Source organism: Mustelus asterias, chromosome 13, assembly GCF_964213995.1.
Source record: "Mustelus asterias chromosome 13, sMusAst1.hap1.1, whole genome shotgun sequence".
NCBI lineage: Eukaryota > Metazoa > Chordata > Chondrichthyes > Carcharhiniformes > Triakidae > Mustelus > Mustelus asterias.
This window is the reverse complement of record NC_135813.1, coordinates 104409199-104436002: the sequence shown is the minus strand read 5'-3', so window position 1 is coordinate 104436002 and position 26804 is coordinate 104409199. Positions and strand designations below refer to the sequence as shown.

Sequence of the window (26804 nt, the reverse complement as noted above, 5' to 3'; positions counted from 1 at the left end):
ATAGGGCCTGGGTGGGATTGTTGTCGGTGCGGATTCGATGGGCCAAATGGCCTCCATCTGCACTGTAGGGATTCTATGATTCGATGATTCTATTAATTTGAGCCAGATTCTTTGTAGTCTTAATACTTTTTTTTGAAAGAAATCCTCCTTCTAGTACGGAGAGCTGATTAGTGAAGGGCTGTGTAGCGTTGAGTGTTTTGTAAAAGATCCACTTTCTAGATTTACATGCGATTAATCTATTGACAGTGCTGAGCAGGCTTGCAATCCCTATGTTTAGAATGTGACCAATTGGAAGCTCAGTAATTAAACCAGCCGAGTTTAGTTCTGCTGGAAGCATCATACCTCCCTCCGTTAGTGCTTGCTTCGTTTAGGTTTCCATCAATATGCCTTGGCCATCTCACCCAAGTTGCCTTGATTCATGGATTAGCTTCAACAGTGAACACTGGCAAAGCACCTGGCAACATCACAGCTAAGAACAGGGAACAGTCGGATATATCGAACCTCCAGGGAACTTGGGAAGACCAGTTGCTTCCTCAATGGCAATGGGCAGAACTCTTCCATTTTGAGACGGGGATCAGGAATGTGGAGTGTTTCCTGCTGCGGCGGCCAGCGCAAAACACGGCAAATCTTCCAGTCACTACCCCAATATTTATGCACCCAAGTATTTCCTGCTGTATTCAGTGGTGGGGCAGGCCTGGATGGTGTATAATTTGCCATCATGTCCGAGCGCAATGTTGAAATGGCAGCCAACATCATTGACCCACCTGGTGGACCTTCTGTCCGGGAGTGCCCTGAGGCGGGATGGTAGACCTCCTGAGAACAAAGATGGGTCTCCAAGAACATTCCGAGATTCGAAGATTGCGACCTGCCAAGACACTGAGACTGGAAGGTCCACTTGCTCCACTGACCCACTACTCCGACGTTCCAGGGTCCAGGGTTGTGGGCGGCCTCTATCCTGAATTCCGGAGGCAGCTCCAGGCATCGTTCAGCTGAGTCCTAACATCTACATGCCACATTGTTCCAAATGTGTTTTCCCACCAGTGCTGTGGACAATCCGGTGTTGCCGAGGGGGTGACAGGTTTTCATCCGCATCCATTAATGGGATGCTAATGGGGTTCACTCCGGTCGCTGGCAGGTTTTCCGACTCACCGTGGTGGGCACCAGTGTAAGATTCTGCTGCAAATTCACGCCGGCCTGAACATGATTTCTGGGCCTCCCGCCATTTTCTCCCCCAATCGCTGCCATCAAACCCGCCGGCGGGGGCTTGGGAGAATTCCACCCAATTGTCTTGGCCAATCAGAGTAGACTCATCAACCAATCAGCACCCTGCTGTTTACATTGTGATCCTTTGCAATTCGATAAGAGGGAGAGCGGGCACACTGAGTCGCAGAATTCAAAACTACGCAAATTAATGGCAACAAACAAAGATACATTGACTGCTTGGGGTGGGATTTTGCAGCCTCTGTTCGAGCGAGACCGGACATTCCCACTCGAGGTCAATGGAGATATCCACTGTCGGACCCTCGCCCGCTCCAATCCCATGGCGGGCGAGGTGGGAGAGCTCCAGCCTTAATGTTTAGCAGATTGAAAAAGATTTAATTTCCATTTTAAATTCTAATTTAATAAAAGGCAGTTGCAATGGTCAAGGGTAACACACAGATTCTGTGTAGCAATCTGACATAGTGAAGCCTTTTAATTCCTTTCAGTCCCCAAGGGAGGCTTCATACCAATTTTGTACTCATTAGCACTAAGTTAATACATTTTCAGAATTCAGGCTTTAATAGCGCTGGGAGAACAGGACATCACTCCGAGTAACTTGATAATCACAAGACATTCCTGGAAGGCCAATTACGTCAAGCAGATTTAGCGTTTGTTTGGAGTGTTGCCGTACGACTAAACATTCGGGAAAACAGAATCAAACTGAATTCCGTACATTGTCGCAATAAGAATTTATATATTTTACGTGTATGGTACTGATACATAACGCAAACTCCCAACTGCTGATTTACGAGGAGATAAATCTGTCCCACCCGCTCTCCATGGGAACCGGCGCGGACGGAACAGACAATTTCACCCACCATTGACAGGTCTATTGACCTCGGTGGGAATTTCCGGTCCCGGGTTGGGAACAGCTGGAACCGCCCCCCTCCCTGGGAATGGCGCACAATTCGCAGCGAATAAAATCCTCAAGTTGGAAAGTGAAAACAAAATCATGTGATCATGAAAGCGCAGGGTCCAGAGGGAGAGGTCAAAGGGCAGGGACCAGGGGAGGGGGTGACAATACATGGTGAGGGGGGGGTGGGAGGCGCTGGTGAGAGTGCAGGGTATGGTGGGAGGGGGTGAGGAGGAGGGTAATAATACAGGGGGAGGGTGGTGAGAGTATAGAGTATAGGGTAGAGGGGGGTAGTGATGCTGAGAATGGGTTAACTGCAACCTTCCATTTTAGACCTAATTTGTATGTTGATTGTTCAATAGTACTCACTGGGATATATAAAGGAGTTACAGGTGGCACTGGGCATTGGGCGTGTGTATGGAGTTGTAAAAGAGAATAAAGTGAGTTTGTGAAGAAGCTGGACTTGCATCACCTTTTATTACTGGACTGCAACTGAGAGGCTTAACAGGTGAGAGTGTAGGGTATAGCAGGGGGGGTCAGAGTGTAGGGTGCAGCAGGGGGGGGTGAGAGTGTAGGGTATAGCAGTGGGGGTGAGAGTGTAGGGTATAGCGGGGGGGTGAGAGTGTAGGGTACAGCAGGGGGGGTGAGAGTGTAGGGTATAGTGGGGGGGGTGAGAGTGTAGGGTATAGCAGGGGGGTGAGAGTGTGGGGTATAGCGGGGGGGGTGAGAGTGTAGGGTATTGCCGGGGGGTGAGAGTGTAGGGTATTGCCGGGGGGTGAGAGTGTAGGGTACAGCAGGGGGGTGAGAGTGTAGGGTATAGCAGGGGGTGGGTGTGGAGGGTACGGGGGGGTGGGTGTGGAGGGTATGGGGGGGTGAGAGTGTAGGGTACAGGATGGGGTGGGTGTGCAGGATACGGGGAAGTGTGAGTGAACTGTAAGAGGGAAGATGAAATGAGTGGAAGTGGAGAAACAGATTGCTATCTGAGAATACAGAGTTCACAGGTCTCCCGATTTAGCGTCACCCAGTATTCAGTGTGTTCCATGAACACTCCATTCGAACAGAGTTCTCTCCTCAATCCCCTTTGTGATAATGGAATGAAGTGAGATGCTCTGTGAGCTTCATAAATGAAGTTTCATTTACAGGTCAACTGCCGGTTTCAAAATATCACTTTCAAATGGTTTTCGAAGGTTTCTCCTTATTTGGGTTGATATTCGAGAATAAATGGCAGCGCTGAAATCGTCAGGGGACGAATCCTGGAGCATTTACTGAATCTGAGAGTGCAAAGGAGCTGAATTAACAAGAGGAGAGACAGCGTCATTAATCAGCTCTGCCGGGTGGTCATGTCTTTTCCAGCAGTGTTCCTTTAATTCAGTTCCCCTTACACTGCGAGGTTTAAACAGCTCCTCACTGTGTATCATCAGTAATTAAACACAAGTATCTGAAACAGGGACAGAAATGGACAAAACATCTCCTTGGTATAGACTGCTTTTGAAAGATTTAAGACAATGAGGCTTCCCTTTTCTTGCCCTGGTTAAGGAATCACCATTTTGTTGTGTAAGAACAAGGAAGCTGAATTGTGTGCTCATGGGGAAATGCAAGACAGCCCTGGGTTTGTAATAAGACTTGGATCAAGCATTAACATATAGTGTATATTACATAAGAACATAAGAAATAGGAGCAGGAGTAGGCCATCTAGCCCCTCGAGCCTGCCCCGCCATTCAATAAGATCATGGCTGATCTGACGTGGATCAGTACCACTTACCCGCCTGATCCCCATAACCCTTAATTCGCTTACCGATCAGGAATCCATCCATCCGCGCTTTAAACATATTCAGCGAGGTAGCCTCCACCACCTCAGTGGGCAGAGAATTCCAGAGATTCACCACCCTCTGGGAGAAGAAGTTCCTCCTCAACTCTGTCTTAAACCGACCCCCCTTTATTTTGAGGCTGTGTCCTCTAGTTTTAACTTCCTTACTAAGTGGAAAGAATCTCTCCGCCTCCACTCTATCCAGCCCCCGCATTATCTTATAAGTCTCCATAAGATCCCCCCTCATCCTTCTAAACTCCAACGAGTACAAACCCAATCTCCTCAGCCTCTCCTCATAATCCAAACCCCTCATCTCCGGTATCAACCTGGTGAACCTTAAAGGCATCATTCTACAATAAATGTACAGCTCAACAGCTATGTATTATTAAAGGGGGGGGGGGGGGGGGTGGGGAGGAGGGGCAGGTTGGCAGGTTTCAGGTTGCAGTTACAATTAGTACACCTACCTTTCTTTAAATGCTTCTTCTTAGTCTTTCTGCAGATACCAGAGATCCCAGGGACGGGTTTGATTTCACTCTTGTTGACCGGTGGTGGATGGAGAATGGGTTTGGGGGCCCGGGTCAGGCACACTGGGAGTCCTGCTGCGCACATCAGAATCCCCGTCATTCCTGGGTCCAATACAAATGGAGATCATTTAGAGTTTAAATCAGCCTCGCTGCAAATCGTAAATATCATCGCTCCTTGGAACGCATTTTAATATAATGTAAGGAGTTACACCGCAGGGATATTACAGTCCGAGATTTCCTGTGGGGTCTCCTAATCTACCACACTAAGCTTTTTAAAGGCAATTATTTTCCCATCTCTATTTTGTTCTGTCATTCCACTTGCGCCCTTGTGCCGGCTTCTACCCATTCCAGACTTCGGATCTAACTATTAAAATCCTTTCTTAACAGTGAAGATAATAGTCATTGACAGTCAAAGTTTATCTTTTGTAGATAGCGAATAGGTTTTTGCTTAATTTGCCCGTCAGTCACACATCCTGAATGAAAATTTTTTGAAGTCTAAAGTTCTTTTTGAAGTTTATTCATTAGTGTCACAAGTAGGCTTACATTAACACTGCAATGAAGTTACTGTGAAAATCCCCTAGTTTCCGCACTCCGACACCTGTTCGAGTACACTGAGGGAGAATTTAGCGTGGCTTTCGGACTGTGGGATGAAACCGGAGCATCCGGAGGAAACTCACGCAGACACGGGGAGAACATGCAGACTCCGCACAGACAGTGACCCAAGCCAGGAATTGAACCCGGATCCCTGGTGCTGTGAGGCAGCAGTGCTAACCACTGCCACCGTGCCACCCAAATTTGGGCTGAGTGTAAGAATATAGTGATGTACTGTCAGACACAAGCACCTGAAATAGCTTTGTAATTCTGTTCCTGCACATTAGCACGTGCTTGCGCTTCCCCTATGGCGCAATGGTTTTGTCATGTGATACTAAGCTGTGGAGAAGCTCCTTTGTTTTATCCTTAATCGGTGCTGAGTTATTTAATCTCAAGCCAAGTGCCAGACAACATCGGCCAGGGTTCCTGCTGTTGATTAATATCTAGTAATTCCTTCGGAAAGTGCATGTCCATAGCCAAGAAACAATGCCCCCACCCCACCAATGCCCCCCCCCACCACCCCCCACCCTTCTACTTCATGTTAAGCAGCCTACAAGTATTGCTCTTGAGGCTGGTTGAGAAGTGTGAGTTTGCAGTACAGAGGGACCTGAGTGTCTCACTTCGGGTGTTATAATTCAATAGTCTGCGAGATGTCCCAGGTTCATATCCCATACGAGCCCTTTGCTGTTTGTGGGCCAGCATGGTGGCACAGTGGTTAGAACTACTGCCTCACAGCGTCAGGAACCCGGGTTCAATTCCGGCCTTGGATGACTGTCTGTGTGGAATTTGCACGTTCTCCCCGTGTCTGCGTAGATTTCCTCCGGCTGTTCCGGTTTCCTCCCACAGTCCAAAGATGTGCAGGTTAGGTGGATTGGCCATGCTAAATTACCCATTGGTGCCTCAAGATGTGTAGCTTGGATGGATTAGTCAGGGTGAATGTGCGGGCTTACAGGCATTGGGCGGAGGACAGGGCCTGGATAAGACACTATGTCAGAGCGTCGATGCAGACCCGATGGGCTGAATGGCCTCCTTCTGTACTGTAGGGATTCTATGATTCTATGAATCACAAAACGTTTAACGCAGGGTCAGTAGGTAACTAGGAGGGCAAATGAAATGTTAATCTTTATTGCGGTGAGGATGGAGTATAAAAGTAGGAAAGTCTTGCTCCAACTACAGGACATTGGTGAGACCACCTCCAGAATACAGTGTATAGTTCTGCTTTCCTTAATTAGGGAGGAATATACTTGCATTGGAAGCAGTTCCAAAAATGTTCACTGCGCAGATTCCTCAGGTGAAGAGGCTGTCTCACGGGGAAAGATTGAGCAGCTTGGGTCTTTACTCAAAGTTTAGAGAATGAGAGGTGATCTTATTGAAAGATATAAAATTCTGAGCAGGGCTTGACAGGGTAGGAACTGAGAGAATGTTTCCTCTGATGAGGGAATTGAGAACTAAGGTGTAACAGTTTAAAAATAAGAGGTCTCCTATTTAAGATGGAGGTGAAGAGGAATGTCTTCTTCCAGAGGGCCATTAGTCATTGGAATTCTCTATCCAGTGATCACTGAGTTTATTCCAGGCTGAGTTTGATAGAATTTTGATTCACAAAGGATGGGGTGGCATGGTGGCACAGTGGTTAGCACTGCTGTCTCAAAGCGTCAAGAACCCGGGTTTGATTCCCAGCTCGGGTCACTGCCTGTGTGGAGTCTGCACATTCTCCCCATGTCTGCGTGGGTGCTCCAGTTTCCTCCCATAGTCCAAAGATGTGCGGATTAGGTGCATTGGCCATGCTAAATTGCCCCTTAGTATCAGGGGGACCGGCTAGGGTAAATGCATGGGGTTATGGGGATAGGGCCTGGTTGGGATTGTTGTTGGTGCAGACTCGATGGGCCGAATGGCCCCTTTGTACACTGTAGGATTCCATGATTCTATGAAAGGGTCATGGAGGGAAGGCAGGAAAGTGAAGTAAAAGCCACAATCAGATCAGCAATGATTTTATTGAATGGTGGAGCAGGCTCAATGAGCCAAAAGGCCCAAACCTGCTCCTCTTTCTTATGAGCTTATAATCATAACAGGCAAGAGTGACCCAAACAGAACCCAACTCATGCCACCAATAACCTATGATTGAAACCCTTTAGTTTTTGTTTTCCAGCTATAATGATCAAAATTACTGCAAGCGGTTAAGGAACAGAGTGACAGAAAATGATAAATTGTAGCCCAATGGTCTGTTGAAATTTCTGTGGTTGTGAAATTCAACCAGTGATGGGGCAGCTCTGGATGCGTTACCATTACCAAGTAATAGGGACCGTGGCAGCTCAAGAAAGCAGCTCACCACCACCTTCTGAAGGGCAACTAGGGATCGGCAATAAATGTTGGCCTCGCCAGCGAAGTCCACATCCCATAAATTAAAAAATGTATCCTGTTTTCATCTTAACTGATGATAGGAACGACATCTCGACATTCTCAGCTTTAGTCACCTGAAGGTGCAAGTTGCGTTCCAGAAAATTTATTTTTCTGATCCACTGGAGAGACATTTGGAGTGTCATGGAATCCCTACGGTGAAGAAGGAGGCCATTCGGCCCATCAGATTTGCACCAACTCTCTGACAGAGCATCTTACCCAGGCTGTATCCCTGTAATCCTACATATTTTCCCCACTAATCCCCCTAACCCAAACATTTTTGGATACTAAGGGGCAATTAAGCATGGCCCATGCACCTAACCTGCGCATCTTGGGACCGTGGGAGGAATCCGGAGCACCCGGAGGAAACCCACGCAGACATGGGGAGAATGTGCAAACTCCACACAGACCGTCACCCGAGGCCAGAATTGAGCTCGTGTCCCTGGCGCCGTGAGGCAGCAGTGCCAACAACTGTGTCGATTTTCCAACACCACTCATCCAGAAATTAGAAAGTGGCACACAATGGTGATAAGACAATGGTGATAGTTAGCAGAGTGGTATCGGCAATCGAATTCCTGGACTGACAAAGAGGGGAGTCAATACAATAAAGGACTGAATAGTGTGTGCACAGATTTCAGATCATATAGTTTCACTCCTGCAGGGGTGTTGGGGCCAGACGTTACTCTTACAGGTGACTACTCTCCCGTTTGGCATTGCGAAGGCCGCGTTGTGCTTCATACCTGCGAGTGCCGGGTGGACAGGACCAGATCCATTTAGATTTTTCACTGGTAGAGCAGGAACGCTGGAAGAAATCAAAAGGAGAATGTTAGGTTACTTCATCACAGAAGTGATGATTCAATGAAGCCATGCCGAGAAATTTAATCTCCATATATCTACCGCCAGCACTCTGCCTCCTGAAGATAATAGAATTGCTTCTGTGCATTTGACATTTGCAGCCGCACATTACCTGGTTATTTATTCAAAGTGTTTGAGGCGCTGTCACTGTGATTGGTTGAATCCTGTACTTTAGTGTCTATTGTTGATCGTCAGGCGCGATTAAGGAACCATCAAGATACACTTCAGACGGACAAATAAATATGAACTAATCACCTCTTGCAGGCGGAGAGATTATTCGAGGCTGATGAGCAAACTTCTCGAAGCCACAAAGGGCTGGATGGAGAGGCTGAAACTGTGGCTGATTAGTAATAATGAGCTGTACTGTGAAAAGGGAAGGGAACAGGTCACTGCAAAGTCACAGCTGCACTTCGCAGATTCTCCTGCTTTCCCTCAGATCACCGTGACAGCTCAACCCATTCGGACATACACCATTTATCAGAGTACTTGAGGAAAACTTTGAAATTCCATTGGAGAAAGCTGCTCACTTGAACTAACAGAATGAAAGAGATCACCATCATCGGAATACAAGAAATAATTTGTGGTCTGCGATAGAATCAAACAGTTTATTTTTAAAAAATTTTTATTATTGTCACAAGTAGGCTTACACCAACACTGCAATGAAGCTACTGTGAAAATCCCCTAGTTTAGATCGTTTGGTAAATAAGTGCCAAACCTAACACTTCTAATCTGTACCAGTAAGGTATGGCAATAAATAGAGGCGAAAACTCCCCATATCCCTATAGACACAATTCCAGAGACAGCCACACAGTAAATTGAACACACGGGGAGGGGTCTTGGGGAAGGATTTCCCTGCCGGCCTCTGAGTCCCGCTGTAAAGGCTCAAGCATGTGGGGGACAGTCACTCAGCCCTGATCTTCCCCAAATTGGCCAGTTAGTGACCAGAGAATGGGTTCACAGTCAAACTAAGGAAAGTGGATGACTCTGGGAGCGAGAGGGTCAACAAGCATCCTCTTCCAATTTGAAAGCAGCAGAAGGATGTCCTTACGGGCAGCATGAGGACGATTGTTTTTAAATCTTAAAATGGAGAAGGTCTTTCAGGCTAGGCCACCATTGTTGGCTGGGAGGTGGTCAGTTGGGGTGAGAAATGGGGGGGGGGGGGGGTGGTGGTGCTCTCTTCCTCTCTTCACAGTAGAGCTTGCTGCTGCTGAACCCAGACAGGTAGAGATGGTCCCCAGGCTTGTCGAGAGCGCTGGACTCCAGCGCTGCTGCCTGGCAACTGTCCATCCCCTCACTAATCTGCCCCTCATCATCCCCGGGCACCTGGAGGCTGACTGCAAATTCCTGGCTGGCCTCTGACAATAGGCCTCCAGTGCTGCAGTGTAAAGGCCTGTGGAGCAGGGCAGGGGGGGGGGATGGATTGGCGGGCAACAGCTGGATAGGCTGGCAGTCATGCCCACCGACCTCCAATCACACTCCCAGAAGAGTCTAAAAATTCATCCCTTTATTTTTTCCCTTGCTGGCTGTGCTGAGTACGGGAAGAATGAAAAAAATCAAAAGCATTAAAAGGTCCCCCTTAATAAGGAGACCATCAAAATCACAAACAGACTGGGTAACTAAAAGACAAACCAAATGATAAAGGTTCCTTGTTTATTGTAATAGGAAGCAGAACTGACTTCTAGCCTATTAATTGGAACATATTGAACTTGGCCATGAAGAGTACAGTTTTAAATGGGCCTTTTTAGCTTTTGGATCATAGAAATCATAGAAACCCTACAGTGCAGAAGGAGGCCATTCGGCCCATCGAGTCTGCACCGACCACAATCCCACCCAGGCCTTACTCCCACATATTTACCCGCTAATCCCTCTAACCTACACATCCCAGGACTCTAAGGGGCAATTTTTAACCTGGCCAATCAACCTAACCCGCACATCTTTGGACTGTGGGAGGAAACCGGAGCACCCGGAGGAAACCCACGCAGACACGAGGAGAATGTGCAAACTCCACACAGACAGTGACCCGAGCTGGGAATCGAACCCGGGACCCTGGAGCTGTGAAGCAGCAGTGCTAACCACTGTGCTACCGTGCCGCCCTTGCATACGATATATGCTCAATCCTTTGATAAGAAGTCTCAGCTTTACATCGTTCAGCATCGTGCCACCTAAAATGGAGTCCCCCAGAAACCAGGGACATTATGAAATGCCTTCCGATGTATCAAACCTTCTCTTTTACTGTTCTATTATATAATTGTCAACTTAATTTTTTTTCAAACAAATGCAGGTTATTTTGTCGTTTGCTGATTACGGTAGCATGGTGGCACGGTGGTTAGCACTTCCGCCACCATGCAGGGCTTGACAGGGTAGGAACTGAGAGAATGTTCCTCTGATGGGGGAATTGAGAACTAAGGTGTAACAGTTTTGTGGGCGGCACGGTAGCTCAGTGGTTAGCACTGCTGCTTCACAGCTCCAGGGACCTGGGTTCGATTCCCGGCTTGGGTCACTGTCTGTGTGGAGTTTGCACATTCTCCCCGTGGCTGCGGTTTCCCCCCACAGTCCAAAGACGTGTGAGTTTAATTGGCCTTGATAAATTGACCCTTAGTGTCAGGGGGATTAGCAGGGTAAATATGTGGGGTTACAGGAATAGGGCCTGGGTGGGATTGTGGTCGGTGCAGACCTGATGGGCTGAATGGCCTCATTCTGCTCTGTAGGGATTCTATGATAATATATTTAAAACGCATGTTAATGAATGCAATGGGCGCAATCTTACTGATCATTCACGCCCCGCTGCCGCTGTAAGCGAGGACGGAGAATTTGGCGCTGAGCCAAATCTCTGTTCACAGCGGCGGGACCGGAAAATCCTGCCGGCGTGAAGGGCCGGAAAACTCTGCCCAATAAAACCTTCCTTAAAGTCCAGCTATCAACAGTGATCTCCAAAGGTAACTGCAATCAATAAATTCCTGATCTCAAAGGGAGATTTGCATTGAGAAACCTGTCCAGAAAGAGAGCCTCAAACAAGTTCCAAAACTTAAAAAAACCCTCACTACCCAGTCACACCGAGTCACCGCTGACATTTCGTCAATTATTGGCCAGGATTTGCCACATTCCCTATGACGTGTTTCGCAGCAGCCCAAGTGGCCAGTCATTGGCCGTAGGCAGGATCTTCCAGTCTGGTTACTGTCAACAAGGTTTCCCTGCAGCGAGGGAGATGGGGGACTGGGGGGCGGGGGCGGGTGCAGTCACCATTGGTGGGACTGGAAGATCCCATTGGTGGGAACGGCTGGAAAATCCCACCCGATGTATTTGAAAGATCTGCCCAGTCATTGTTTCAGATCTGTCCAGTCTGCCAGTGCAAACCGGAAGCCGGGAACATTCCTTTATCTTAGTGGCCCTCTGCGGTCCCTTTTACACAGCATCAGCTAAGCCACGCGGGCAGTGATCACATTTTCTTAAACGCAGCTGGTCAGCACCAATTCTCACTCTACATTTACAAAGCAGGTCTCAGAAAAGGCCTGTGATTTGCTGAGAGCCTAACCCCCGCTTTGAGTGTCGTTCCTCTATCGTACAGCAGCTGCTGCGCTTCCTGAGCTGTAGTCGCTTAGGCACCTGAAACATTCGCATGGCACCACTGAATTTCTAGAACACAGTCTGCAAGGCATCTTCATAGAATGTCAACTCTGTATCAAAAGCTCTCTTAATCTGAGCCTCATGATAAAAGACCATTTACAGGTCATAGACTCATCACAGAATCCCTACAAAGGAGGACATTCGGCCCATCGAGTCTGCCCCAACCACAATCCCACCCTATTCCCATAACCCCACATATTTACTCTGCTAATCCCCCTGACACGAGGGTCAATTTATCATGGCCAATTGACCTAACCCAGTCTTTGGACTGTGGGGGGAAACCGGAGCACTCGAAGGAAACCCATGGTGACATGGGGAGAATGTGCATATTCCACACAGACAGTGACCTGAGGCTGGGATTGAACCCAGGTCCCTGGTATTGTGAGGCAGCAGTGCTAACCACTGTGCCACCGTGCTGCCCAAGTGCAGCAAAACATTTAAAAGGGCAACTTTCACAGAACAAAATTGGAAATCTTCGGTATGGTTTCTGAGGGAAAACTCTGCAAGTGCCATTAATCGCAGTTACCACACCCATGCCACGTACAAGTGATGGGGAGGGATGTACCGATAACAACTTACATCATTGCTAAATCTATTTACCACTCAGTGCACTCATTTCTATGGAGGCAATGGTGCTTTGAACCGTCGTAAAGTTGTCAATCCAATTCTGCTCATTGTGGCCTAGCACCTCTTTCACTGAAAAAAAGAACTAGTGTCAGTGGGATTAGCAGGGTAAATACGTGGGGCTGCGGGAATAGTGGGGATGTGTGGGGTGGTCATTTTGGGGGTTGGGTGCTCCTGTGGAGGGTGTAAGAGAGGAGACCCATGTGGAGTTGGGGGGCTGGGGGGTGAGTGGGGTGTAGATCCTGGATGGGATTGTGGTTGGTGCAGACTCGATGGGCTGAATGGCCTCCTTCTGCACTGCAGGGATTCTATGATTCTATGAACCGTAGAATGTCCCAAACTTTTGTTTAAGTGAAAAGTGTTCCGTGTTTTCGATTCCTTGTGTGTGGATTAAATTGATGAATGAAGAATTAAACAGATGAGCTGGAGCACTCTATCAAATGACTATTTTTATCCACAGTGTAAAGACGCCCTGATCCACACATAATCCCGATTCATTCAGAACATTTCTTGGCCAAGGATTTACTCAAACTTCATTCTCCTGCCTGACAGTCTCGAGCAAAATAAACATTCTTCTGTGGATGGGGAAAACATCCTTTCATCAAACTCTGTTGCTCCCTGGGCCCCGAGTGCACTTGGGTGGTTTCCACCTGTAGCTGAGCCTGAGCAAGTTCACATTTGCGCCGAGATCAATAATCTTTCCTGGCCATGTGACTCCCCCCCAAAAAAAAGCCTCTTTACTCAGAGTCTGGAGCCGATTGTTGAATGCCCACACTTCTTGAATAATCAAGCAGCTATCTGGGTGTGTTTGTGGCTTGGAGCCAAAGATCTTTAGTCTCCTACTAGTCCCCATTCAAACTCCTGCCGCATAGTTTAGACTGCGCAATCGTCACAGAGCATACTCACCCAGGAAACAAAGAAAGCTTCATTTTCCCCAGCACAGGAGTCAGGAACTCTGTGGCAACTTCCCCCTTCATTGCTCAAAGTGTCAAACGTGGATGCAGGTACGAAGTGAGTCAGTCCCAAAATGGGTCACTACTTCGATTTGTTTTATAAACTAGCTTAATCCTATCCATCCCTACAACTTCCGTGACATCACAGCCAGCTTTGTGCGCAATGTGTCACCTGCAAGGATTAGCAGGGAGTGAGGCACTCTTACACTCGTAAACAACGTGCTCCTGCAGACACGTACACACATATTAAGCCAGGTGAACTCACGGGACCTCCAGTCATTAGCGAGGGATTTTCACTAATCAATATCGGATTCCCACATATCAAAAATAACTGAACTTCTACTGTAGAAAATCTTAACAAACACCAAAGTTATTGGATGGTGTGAGTTGGACAGTCCAATGTCTACGATTACTCAAGAAAATCAGATCTGTTTTACATGGAACTGCAGAAATGGCAAAATCTCCCCAGTCCAGCTGCTCTCTCACTATTATCAGGCTCCTGTACACTCCTATATCAGACAGCAGGTCACCTGTACATCCTCCAATTGACTACACTGTCTTTCCCGGTCATGTGGTCTCCTGAAGACAGATTCGCTGAGTGATCGGTCAAGCACATCCTTCCTGCTCAGACCCTCTGTGGCACTCCGCTTTAACTAACTTCTCCATTGCGAGTACACAATAGTTGGCATCTCAAACTGCTCCACAGATCATCAATAAGGGAGTTTGCTATTGCTGGGTATCCTTCATTGGCTGGTCAAGTTTCAAAACTGATTGTGATTTTGTGCGTATATGTGTGTGTGTGGATGTGGAGTGTGTGTGTGTGTGCGCATGCAGATGTGTGTGTGCGCGCACGGATGTGTGTGTGCGCGCACGGATGTGTGTGTGCATGTGGATGTGGAGTGTGTGTATGGAGTGTGTGTGCGGGTGTGTGTTTGTGTGGCTGTGTGTGTGTGGGTGGGTGTGTGTGTGCTGGTGTGTGTGTGTGTGTGTGCGTGTGTGTGGGTGGGTGGGTGTGTGTGTGCGTGGGTGTGTGTGCGGGTGTGGGGAAGTTGAGTGTGGATGGAGTGTGGACGAAATCAACAGGTGATGCAGAGAAGGGTAACAATACTTAAAGCTCATTATGAAATATGGATGTTCTTTAATGGTTTGGGCTACACCATCTTATATAGAAAACTTTGGGACCAATAAACAAGTTTCTGTTTTCTACAGCTGTGCATTGACAATTGACACAATGTCACCCCAATGGGAAATGTAAAATGAAGACGGTTTCCTACTCAATGCCTTGGTTTCAGTGGAAAATGTCCACTGAACCCAAACCCACTCTTCCACTGACGTGATCTCAGCTGTTTACCTGCAGTTTCAGAAAACAGGAGCTTATTTATGGGACCCAAGCGTTTGCAGTAAGATGTGCTCCTGTTTCATTGATAGATTTTTACATCACTTGTGAAAATTGCTCATTTACCATGAGTTATTTGGATAGCAGCTTCAAGCAAAAGTTGATTTTGTGAGGACAATGCTTTTAGCTTGTTCTCCCAAGGAAGCATTTTCCATGAGGCAGGACAATGTCTGGATTTGACACTCACAAGTATCCCATTTAGAGAGTTGATTGGATTGTTTACATTACAAGAAATAAATGATTGTATATTCAAGCAGCTGAAGTACCCTGCGTGTGAGCATGTGATTCTACGATTTACACACCCAATCTCACCTTGATCACTAAAACAACTGCTGCCTTCACCATTAATCCGAAAAACCAATTTCATATCCTCCCAACTCTCCACATGGATGTCTCTCCTGAATTTCCAGCATTTGATCTTGTATCGAAGGCCCTTCATTATTGACCGCTCAAATACTGGGAACGGTTTGCTTCAATCTACCCTGCCCCATCCTCTCATCATTTCAAATGCTTCCACCAGGTCTCCCCGCGATCTGCATTGCTCTAACGGAGAGAAAAGCCATCTGGTTAAGTTTTCCTTCATACCAGGCACTAACAATGTTCCTGTCATGCCTCGGGATGTTGCGGTGCTAGATAAATGCAAGTTGTTGTTGCTGTAGCAGGGCAACTCAGCATCTTCCCACGAATAGAATAAAGTGGAGGGACAATGCACAGAACATGAGTTCATCCCCATGGATTATGGGCTGCCACATCTGATACATTGAGTTGTGTCACCACGTGGAGGTACAGCCTGGAGCCTGGGGCCGTTCCCCACAGGAGCAGAAAGAAACCTGGGCGGGCAGTCACTCTGGGCCTGTCACTCTGGGTGGGCAGTCACTCTGGGCGGGCAGTCACTCTGGGCGGGCTGTCACTCTGGGCCTGTCACTCTGGGCGAGCTGTCACTCTGGGCCTGTCACTCTGGGCAAGCTGTCACTCTGGGCCTGTCACTCTGGGCGAGCTGTCACTCTGGGCGGGCTGTCACTCTGGGCCTGTCACGCTGGGCCTGTCACTCTGGGCGGGCTGTCACTCTGGGCCTGTCACTCTGGGCGAGCTGTCACTCTGGGCGGGCTGTCACTCTGGGCCTGTCACTCTGGGCCTGTCACTCTGGGCGGGCTGTCACTCTGGGCGAGCTGTCACTCTGGGCCTGTCACTCTGGGCCGGCTGTCACTCTGGGCGAGCTGTCACTCTGGGCCTGTCACTCTGGGCCTGTCACTCTGGGCCTGTCACTCTGGGCCGGCTGTCATTCTGGGCGGGCTGTCACTCTGGGCCTGTCACTATGGGCCTGTCACTCTGGGCCTGTCACTCTGGGCCTGTCACTCTGGGCCTGTCACTCTGGGCGAGCTGTCACTCTGGGCGAGCTGTCACTCTGGGCCTGTCACTCTGGGCCTGTCACTATGGGCCTGTCACTATGGGCGAGCTGTCACTCTGGGCCTGTCACTCTGGGCCTGTCACTCTGGGCCTGTCACTCTGGGCCTGTCACTCTGGGCGAGCTGTCACTCTGGGCGGGCAGTCACTCTGGGCGGGCTGTCACTCTGGGCGGGCTGTCACTCTGGGCGGGCTGTCACTCTGGGCGGGCTGTCACTCTGGGCCCAGCTCCCAGTGAGCAGTTGCAGATCGAGCCCCGACAGCAGTTTCCCTCACCTTCTTTGTGACCCAGGAGACAGAATGTGACATAACAAAACCAGCAGGAGGAAGAAACATTTAAATGAAGAACGTCACCCAAGGGATTTATCAGATTAAGTCACAATGTTGACTTGTATGTATAGCAGTATTAACACCTGACAATTTTATAGCAGTATTAACACCTGACAATTTTATAGCAGTATTAACACCTGACAATTTTATAGCAGTATTAATGCCTGACAATTTTTTCCCGTGTCATAGAGAAAAAATGCAAGGAAAGCCAATCTGGGGAAAGAAAAGGGGAAAATTATGATCGTCCTGTGAGAATTGTAAAATGACATTTAAAAGGGAGTTTGTTAATAAAAGGCAGCTTGAAGGCTGTTGTAAAGGCTGGTCTGCCAGCTTATTAAAAACTAAAACAAAATGTGCACCTTCCCATCAAACTCTTGTCAGAGATTTCTATCTCTTTCTAGTTCCGAACAAGAATCACGTTGGACTCGAAACGTTAACTTTGTTTCTCTCTCCCCAGGTGTTGCCAGACCTGCTGAGTTTTTCCAGCATTTGCTGTTTATTCATAGAATCATAGAAACCCTACAGTGCAGAAGGAGGCCATTCGGCCCATCGAGTCTGCACCGACCACAATCCCACCCAGGCCCTACCCCACATATTTACCCGCTAATCCCTCTAACCTATGCATCCCAGGACTCTAAGGGGCAATTTTTAACCTGGCCAATCAACCTAACCCGCACATCTTTGGACTGTGGGAGGAAACCGGAGCACCCGGAGGAAACCCACGCAAACACGAGGAGAATGTGCAAACTCCACACAGACAGTGACCCGAGCCGGGAATCGAACCCGGGTCCCTGGAGCTGTGAAGCAGCAGTGCTAACCACTGTGCCACTGTGCCGCCCAACCACTGTGCCACCGTAATCTGAATATTATTATTCAGATCTCCAGCATCCGCATGTGTTTTGCTTTTATTACAATCAGAGATTGTCAGGTCTCTGACTCCGAGGATCCACTCAGGGCTGCTCTGCTATTGTTAATGTTTAGATATTCCATCGCACTGTTGACTTTGTAAAGACTAACAACATGAACAAAACTTGCAAATCAAGCTTGATGCCAGGAATGTGTCAAAGAGCAGCGCGATGGGGCAGTGTGAGCAAAATAAAATGTATTTGTGCTTGCAGTGACGATGGATGGTCGTCTCAATAAATTCATCCAGGGGATATAAAATTGTAAATAGTATTGTTGCTGATGGTCAAACTGCTTTCACTCTGAATGGACTGGAAAATAAAACCAACTATGTTTGGTTTTATCCTCATCTGGGATTCTTTACAAGATATAGCACACTGTCCATAACCGTTTTTTCCAGGAGGTACATTGCACATGATATTGGGCAGGTATTTGCATCTAACTGCACGTACCAACAAGAAGGACATAGACACCACAGTGACATAATTAGCCTGTAGCGCTAACTAAATATTTGAAAATAATAAACCTGTTTTTAAAAAAAGTGTTTTCTCCTCGCTGAGGCACGTAGCAATTGTAGCTGATCAGAACCCGGAATGTTCCTCAGTGATCAGCCATTCAGCTAAAAATAGGAAGTGGCTTTCCTTCCGGTTTCCACCCCCCCACAAGTGGAGAATCATCTGTGCCTCTCCAGAACACCATGACACAGACAACTTCTAAATGGTGGTCTGAAGTTGGATTGCACTGCAAATCACTTAACGTCATTTTACATCCAACTGTTTGTTTATAAAAAGGCCGCCTCTTAATTTTCTACACACTGATCCCTGTTGTTAGTGTAATTGAGTAATGTTGTCAGACCTGTGAGAGGAAAGTTGTGTTTGCGAGAGAGGGGGTTGTGCTTGTGAAAGACAGGAGAGTTGTGCGTCTGAGAGCGTTGTGTGTGAGGGAAGGAGAGAGGAGAATACTGTGTGTGTGTGAGAGAGAGAGTTGTGTGTGTGTGAGGGAGGAGGAGAATATGTGTGTGAAGGAGAGAGTTGTATGTGCATGAGGGAGGGGAGTGTGTTTGTGAGAGAGAAGACAGTGTGTGAGAGAGGGAAGAATGTGTGAGGGAGAGAGAATGAGAGGGAGAGGAATGGGAGATAGAGGAGCGAGTCCAAGTAAGTCTGGCTCACTCCCAGTCTCAGGATTCTCATTCACCCGCACGCACCTAGACGCAATCTCACCCATTCTCACAGTGAATCAACGTTCTGAGATTGGCAGCGAGCCATGCACACACACTCTCACCCTCTCACATTTTAATGCCATCTTTATTTATTATTCATTTTTTAAATGATCAATCTATTCCTTTGATATTGTTTGTCATCTGCCCCTTGAGTGAGAAGGAACTTGAAATGTGGTCCCCCATGCAAAAAGGTTGGACAAGTCTGCTCTAGACTTGAGCACAAATTCAGGGTTGACACTCTAGTACAGTACTAAGGCAGTGCTGCACTGTCAGAGGTGCCATCTTTTGGATGAAACATTAAACTAAGACCCCATTTGCCCTTTTAAAAAAATCCTATGACTCTCTTTCGCAGAAGAGCACAGGAGATGTTTGGGCTGACGTTCATCCCTCAATCGCCATCACTAAAGCAGATTAGCTAGTCATCATCACATTGCTGTTAGTGAGCGCTTGCTACGTGCCAATTGGCTGCTTGTGTTTTCTACATGACAACAATGACTCAGTTCAAAAGTACCTCATTGGCTGTAAGTTGTTTGGGATGTGAAAGGCGCCATCTAATTGCAAGTCTTTCTTCCTGCCCATGTTATACCGATGTCTGAACCTCAATTACGTTTTAAATTAGCAAGACGATGGTTGACCTTTGGCTGTGTTCTAACTATGAAGGTTTGAGTTTTCGATTATGTTGTAGTCAGCAGGACGGTAAAGTCTGCAAGACAAAATGGCTTCACACTAAATTTGTGCAACTTTGCATTCATTGTTAATGGCTCAATTTGCCTGAAAGCCAAAAATGAGATACTGCACTGGAATTTGGAAGTTCATTTCATTAACGGGCAAGAAATAAAAGCAAAGCAACTTTACTGAATTTAGCTTTCTACAAATGATTTAACATCCTCCAAGTTGTCAAGAATATGACGGCTGTTATTTGTCTAGAGAGCTCACACAGAAAACAAAACACTGGGAACAAGACTCGAGTTGTTTCCGAAATTTTTGCCAAATTCTAGATGTGCAGAGCAGAATTGATTCTGCTTTTAGTCATCGCCCTATCGACCTGACCTGGAGGCTGTCCGAAAAGCCCTGTGGGCTCAGCTGGAATTAGCCGGTGATTGGTGACTTGCTGCTACTTCATGCACTTGTGCTGACAAAGGCATAGCGACCCTGAAGACAGACCCATAAAGATTATATAATCGGAGTTCATTATGGGGATTTGGTTTTGTTCTTGATATCATGAGGTCTACCTGACCTAAAATGTCAAATTCAGAAACCAATCTGGACACAGGAACAGCTGCAAACTCTTAGCTTGTACACACTAGTGTCGTTGGCTGGAAAAGCACAAAGCTGCCTTTGTACATTTTGTTTGCAGCGATGTTTTGACCTACTTAAGATTAAAAGTTTAATGCATTTTCCTCTTTTTAAAAAAAATTCTCATAGAATCTACGGAGCAGAAGGAGACCACCCAGCCCATTGAGCCTGCACTGACAACAATCCCACCCAGGTCCCCTCCCCGCAATCCCACACATTTACCCTCCTACTCCCCCTGACACTAAGGGGAAATTTAGCATGGCCAATCCACCTAACCCGCACATCTTTGGACTGTGGGAGGAAACCAGAGCACCCGGAGGAAATCCACCGGTTTTTCCAGAAGGTACATGGCACATGATACTGGGCATGTATTTGCATCAAACTGCATGTACCAGGACAATACAATAATGGACCCACTCAGGGGCCTGCTTTATACAGGGCTCGACATACGCGCTCCACCTGGTGAGTTAATTACCAAACCCCAGAGAGCTCGTATTTAACAAGTCCTACAGGGATTCTCGTATGAACATTTCGGACAAAAACACCATACTATTACACCCGCCTCTCCCATACTATGAAATATGGCTCATCAGTTAGTGATAATCTGCAGGCAATTGTAATCGCTGTAATGCACTTTTACCCTATAGCACCAAATTTCACCAAAGTCTTTGTTTATGCAGAAGAAATGTGGCCATAGTGATGGATTCAATAGCTCTCCTGGACCAAGGATTTCTTACCAGAGTTGCCTGCAGGTGGAGTCAAGTTACATAAAGAGATGTTGACTACTCAATCCTTATAGAACGTTGACTCGGTTTCAGAACCCGGTTGTGGAGAAGCTTGCAAATTAATCCGGGTGCCTATAAGCCCAGCTCAATTTACAACCGTTGGAGGCCATGATAAGTTCTTTCTGGATGCATGAGCCAGGATGAACCAAAATGGCCTCCCTCATCTGCACCTACACTAGGATCGTGTAAGAAGAGCTTGAGAACTTGAAACAAATGACTTCCTCCAGGCATTCTGAGAAAGAATGACTGAAACCGTGATAACCTCCAGGACTTGCATGGGGGAATCACTGATTGACCACCCTGTTGGACACATTGAATACGAGCTCCCTAGGGATTGGTAATTAACTCAGAAGGTAGAGCTCGTATACCGAGCCCTGTATAAAGCAGGCCCCTGAGTGGGTCCATTATTGTATTGTTCTGGTTGGGACCTATTGTGTTCACCACAGGCTTGTGGTTTTGCTTTACTTCATTTTGTGCAATAAAAACACTGTTCCTTTACAGCCGACTCCTGGAGTTATTATAGAAACAATCCTCTACCTATAGCTGGGAGTAGTAGTTGGTGTGGTAGAGCAACCACAGTAAGCAGCACTGAGTGCTGAAGCAACCAGTCTATCTGTGTGCATCTGTGCAAGTGAGATATCTCAGCAACTTGGAAATGGAAGGTAGATGGACATACACACTGTATAGGTTATGAGAGCTGACAGCACCCAGGATCACCATCTCAGACATGACATTTAGAGATGTGGTGATACAACTTTCATCTGAACAACTGTAAAACAGTTGTATATGCCATGGCTAAAATAGACATTCTGACACCATGGAGCCACATAATGATGATGGAACACCTACATTTCATTAGAGTACTGTGACTGGAACTGAATACTGGACATCAGTCAGCAACATATTTGATGAATGTTGTATACTTTGATGTTGTTGAGGCTTATGAAGGGGGGGTTTTTGCTCTGTTGGCCAGTTGTGTTATACATCTATTTTAGAGCAAAGAGCTGTACAGGAGACATTGGAAGATCTGGGTGCACAAGAGCAAAATACAATCTAGGGCACATTGAGTGTAAATATTAGCTCCATATCCCTAATTTTTAAGTAAAGTTGTATCAAATGCAAATGTTTTCCATAACTGAATACACTTTCTATCTTCCCCTGTTCACGTGTAAGCAGCATTCACAGAATTGGGTTTATACTCATCTGGGATTCTTTAAACAGTGCAGCAAACTGACTATGTCCGTAACTGGTTATTCCAGAAGGTACATTGCGCATGATACTGGGCAGGTATTTGTATCAAACTGCATGTACCAACAAGCAGGACATAATTAAACTGAAGCACTAACTAAATATCATAGAATCATGGGATCCCTATAGTGCAAAAGGAGGCCATTCCACCCATCGAGCCTGCACCAATAACAACCCCACCCAGGCCCTATTCCTGTAACCTCACATATTTACCCTGCTAATCCCTCTGACACTAAGGGGAAATTTAGCATGGCCAATCAACCTAACCTGCATATTTTTCGAGTGTGGGAGGAAACCGGAGCACCCAGAGGAAACCCAAGCAGACACAAGGAGAACGTGCAAACTCTGTACAGAGTGACCCAAGCTGGGAATTAAACCTGAGTCCCTGGCTCTGTGAGGCAGCAATGCTAACCACTGTGCCATCATGTTGCCTTGAAAATTTTAAAATATTTTAAGAAGGTGTTCCCTCCTCGCTGAGCCATGCAGCAATTGCGGCTGATCGGGACTCTGGTGTTCCTCAGTGTTCAGCCATTCAGCCAAAAATAAGAAATGGCTTTCCTTCTACTGTTCCCCCCTCCAAGCGGAGAATCATCTGTATCTCTCCAGAACATCACGGCATAGGCAAATTCAAAATATGTCCACAAGATGTCCATAATAATTGTGATGATTCCAATGCATTCCCGGTTAGCCTCCTAAGTTTTACTTCCTGGAAACATGGGCTTGTCCAAACCTCTGGTGCACTTGTCTTAACCCGCACAATGGCCCGTCTGTCTGTCACCCCCGTGCTCACTGACCTGGGTTGCCTCCCAATTAAGCAATTTGATCTTTAAAATTTCCTCCTTATTTTCAAAGCATTCCGAGGTCTTGTTCCTCCCTACCTCTGCAATCTCCATTAGCCCCACAAACTCTCTGACACATCTGCACTAACCTAATTCTGGTCTTATTAGTAATGCTTATTTTAATTGTTCCGCCAGTGGTAGCCATGCCTTCAGTTGCCTAGGCTCCTAACTCTGAAATTCCCCTTTCTGGCCTCTGTATCTCACTTTCCTCCCTTAAGACACTCCTTAAAAATGACCTCTTTGACCAAGCTAAAACTCGAACAGGATTAGACAGGGTAGATTCAGAAAGAATGTTCCCAATGGTGGGGGGAATCCAGAACTCGGGGTCATAGTGTGAGGATAAGGGACTGAGGTGAGGAGAAATTTCTTCATGCAGAGAACAAAAGAACATAAGAACTAGGAGCAGGAGTAGGCCATTTGGCCCCTCGAGCCTGCTCTGTCATTTAATAAGATCATGGCTGATCTTTTCGTGGACTCTGCTCCACTTACCCGCCCACTCACCATAACCCTTAATTCCTTTACTGTTCAAAAATTTATCTATCCTTGCCTTAAAAACATTCAATGAGGTAGCCTCAACTGCTTCACTGGGCAGGGAATTCCACAGATTCACAACCCTTTGTGTGAAGAAATTCCTTCTCAACTCAGTCCTAAATCTGCTCCCCCTTACTTTGAGGCCATGCCCCCTAGTTCTAGTTTCACCCACCAGTAGAAACAACTTCCCTGCTTCTATCTTATCTATTCCCTTCATAATCTTATATGTTTCTATAAGATCTCACCTCACTCTTCTGAATTCCAGTGAGTCTCGCCCCAGTCTACTCAGTCTCTCCTCATAAGCCAACCCTCTCAACTCTGGAATCAACATAGTGAATCTCCTCTGCACCCCCTCCAATGCCAGTATATCCTTTCTCAAGTAAGGAGACCAAAACTGTACACAGTACTCCAGGTGTGGCCTCACCAGCACCTTATACAGCTGCAACATAACCTTGCTGTTTTTAAACTCCATCCCTCTAGCAATGAAGGACAAAATTCAATTTGCCTTCTTAATTAACTGCTAGACCTGCAAACCAACTCCTTGTGATTCTTGCACAAGGACATCCAGATTCCTCTGCACAGTAGCATGCTGCAATTTTTTACCATTTAAATAATAGTCCATTTTGCTGTTATTCCTACCAAAATGGATGACCTCATATTTACCAACATTGTACTCCATCTGCCAGAGCGGTGAATGTGTGGAATTCACTACCACAGAAAATAGTTGAGGTCAAAGCATTGTGTAATTTCATAGAATCTACAGTGCAGAAGGAGGCCATTTGGCCCATCGAGCCTGCACTGACAACAATCCCACCCAGGCCCCCATCCCCGTAACCCCACGTATCTACAGTCCTAATCCCCCTGACACTAAGGGACAATTTATCATGGCCAATCAACCTAACCCGCACATCTTTGGAGTGTGGGAGGAAACCCACACAGACACGAGGAGAATGTGCAAACTCCACACTGACAGTCACCCGAGGCTGGAATTGAACCCGGGTCCCTGGCGCTGTGAGGCAGCGGTGCTAACCACTGTGCCACTGTGCCACCCAGGAAGAAATTAGATATATGTCTTGAGATAGCTAAAGGGATCAATGGGTATGGGGAGATCAGGATATTGATTTTGATGATCAGCCATGATCAGAATGAATGGCGGAGCAGGTTCGAAGGGCTGAATGGCCTCCTCCTGCTTCTAGTTTCTATATTTCTATTGAGATTTGATTCGTCTGATCTAAGAGCTTCTGCTCGGGCCTGGTGTCAAGTTTCGTTTTATATTGCTCTTGTGAAGTTGGGACCTTTTATTATATCATATAAATTGCTATAAATTAAATATATAAAAGTTGTTGTGATACAGAGCAGCCTCTGATGGAGCAAACATTGATTGCACATTCATCATGGTGCAAGTGTACATTCAGTGACAGGAAGGATTCTGAAACGGCAAGTCGGCCTTTGGAGGCACAGGTTAGAAATAAATTGTTCAAAAACAAACAACAGGCCGATTAAACTGAAATGGTGCAAACCTCAGAGTCCAGTGAGCCAGGTGTTCTGTTTAATAAGACTCTCTTAAGGGTTTGGGTTTAGGTTTGATTTATTGTTGTTTAAAATGTCACAGTCCATAGGGTTTAGGGAATAGGAGGAGGGGACAGCACTGTGTAAAATGGGGGAGGGGGGGGGTGGGGGGGGGAACAGATGCAACTTAGGCTCTGATTATGCCTGTAATTTATCAGGAATCAGAAAGGGCCCACAGGGAGGAGCGAGTGAGAGAATGACTGTGTTTATAACGTGCCACGTCTATAAAATACTGGTGTTGAGCAAATCTCACAGCAAGCAAGGAAGCAAACATCAAGAATTCTAAAAATGGAGCTGTGACCAGCCATTACTGAGGCAGCCACAGCGCTCACAGCAGCTGAGTGTGACAAGCACACGGCTCTTGTGGTTTGACAGACTTGTTTCCTTTTCCATATCACACATCCATGCACGAAAATTGAGAACTCTTACAAAGATACTCCAATCAGTAATCCGTAATAGCAATTACTGTTTTTCAGGCCAATCAGAAGTCACGTAAGAGATACGGGGCTTGGCCCACTGCCTACTATGGAGCTCTAGGTAAAAACACAAGGGTAATACTTCCCCTTGGCCGCTTTGGAAGAATGCAGTTTAAAATAATGAGCTTTTACCATTTTCCCCTCCAGAGGTTGTGGCAAATTATGCAAAGCTGTGTAAGTGGTGCCATAATGGGGGTGACCGTACCCTTGCGGTGTGAGCGCATTTGTGTAAAAGTGAAAGGTGCCAGGTGATGGCGACAGCCGGATCTCAACCTTTCTCCAGATCTCTGGTGAAGCTCATGGTCATGCACTTTATTGTTGTTTGAACACATCAATAAACACATCCAAACTATATCACTTATTCCTTGTGCTTGCATTCAGTGTAACAGTGAGAGCATTGGAGACTCATTAAAACTGAGAGATCGAGATGTAGGGCTTAGACCTGGAGTGCAGAATCGCACCAAGTGTGAAAACAGCAAAGGATTAAGAAAATAAAATCCAAGGTATATTAGAGAGCAGTGATTGCGAAATGAGAGAAATCGTGACTGTTGAGGGGTCAGACTTGTCTTCAGAATAAACTGGAGGTTTAAAATCTTAAGTGTGACTTATAAGCCTGTGAATAAATTGCACAAGACGTGTACAGGTGTGAGACCCCACTTAGGCGGCACGGTAGCACAGTGGTTAGCACTGCTGCTTCACAATGGCAGGGACCCGGGTTCGATTCCCGGCTTGGGTCACTGGCTGTGTGGAGTTTGCACGTTCTCCCCGTGTCTGCGTGGGTTTCCTCCGGGTGCTCTGGTTTCCTCCCACAGTCTGTAAGACGTGCTGGGGTTAGGTGCATTGACCCGAACAGGCGCCGCAGTGTGGCGACTAGGGGAATTTCACAGTAACTTCATTGCAGTGTTAATGTAAACCTTACTTGTGACGAATGAATAAACTTTACTCTAAATCAGGCTCATCAGCACCTTAATCTATCAAATGTGAAAGAACAGCATTAAAATCAGATCACAACCCAACATTTCAAGGAGATCTAATCATACAAAACACTGGACTCAACAGTGTTTATAACAAAATGCATTACTTTAATTTACGAGTTTGGTTGTTTCCAAGGCAGATTTACTACATGAACACTCTTCCTGTGACTGATAGAAACTTCACATTGTCAACCCGTCCCCGCAGTGATTGTGTGACACTGACTTGTCATCCTGCCACTATTTCAAATGGTCTCAGGTTATCTGCCTGTCTCACCAGCTGTGCCTATTCACAAAGGCAGCATGTCATGTACGCACAACTCCATTCCTGGCCAGTGGCTTTCGCACAGTT

The 26804-nt window shown here is 46.7% G+C and overlaps 1 protein-coding gene across 1 annotated transcript in view; it reads right to left on the bottom strand.

Moving 5' to 3' along the window:
- Positions 1–26804, bottom strand: part of LOC144502966 (E3 ubiquitin-protein ligase DTX1-like) — a 294712-nt gene that overhangs the window by 42518 nt on the left and 225390 nt on the right. The window contains exons 3-4 of the mRNA XM_078227415.1: positions 8170–8231; positions 4385–4546 (exon numbers count right to left, since the gene is read on the bottom strand). Coding sequence (XP_078083541.1) covers positions 4385–4546; positions 8170–8231 — 224 coding nt within the window. The remainder of the gene's footprint in view (positions 1–4384; positions 4547–8169; positions 8232–26804) is intronic.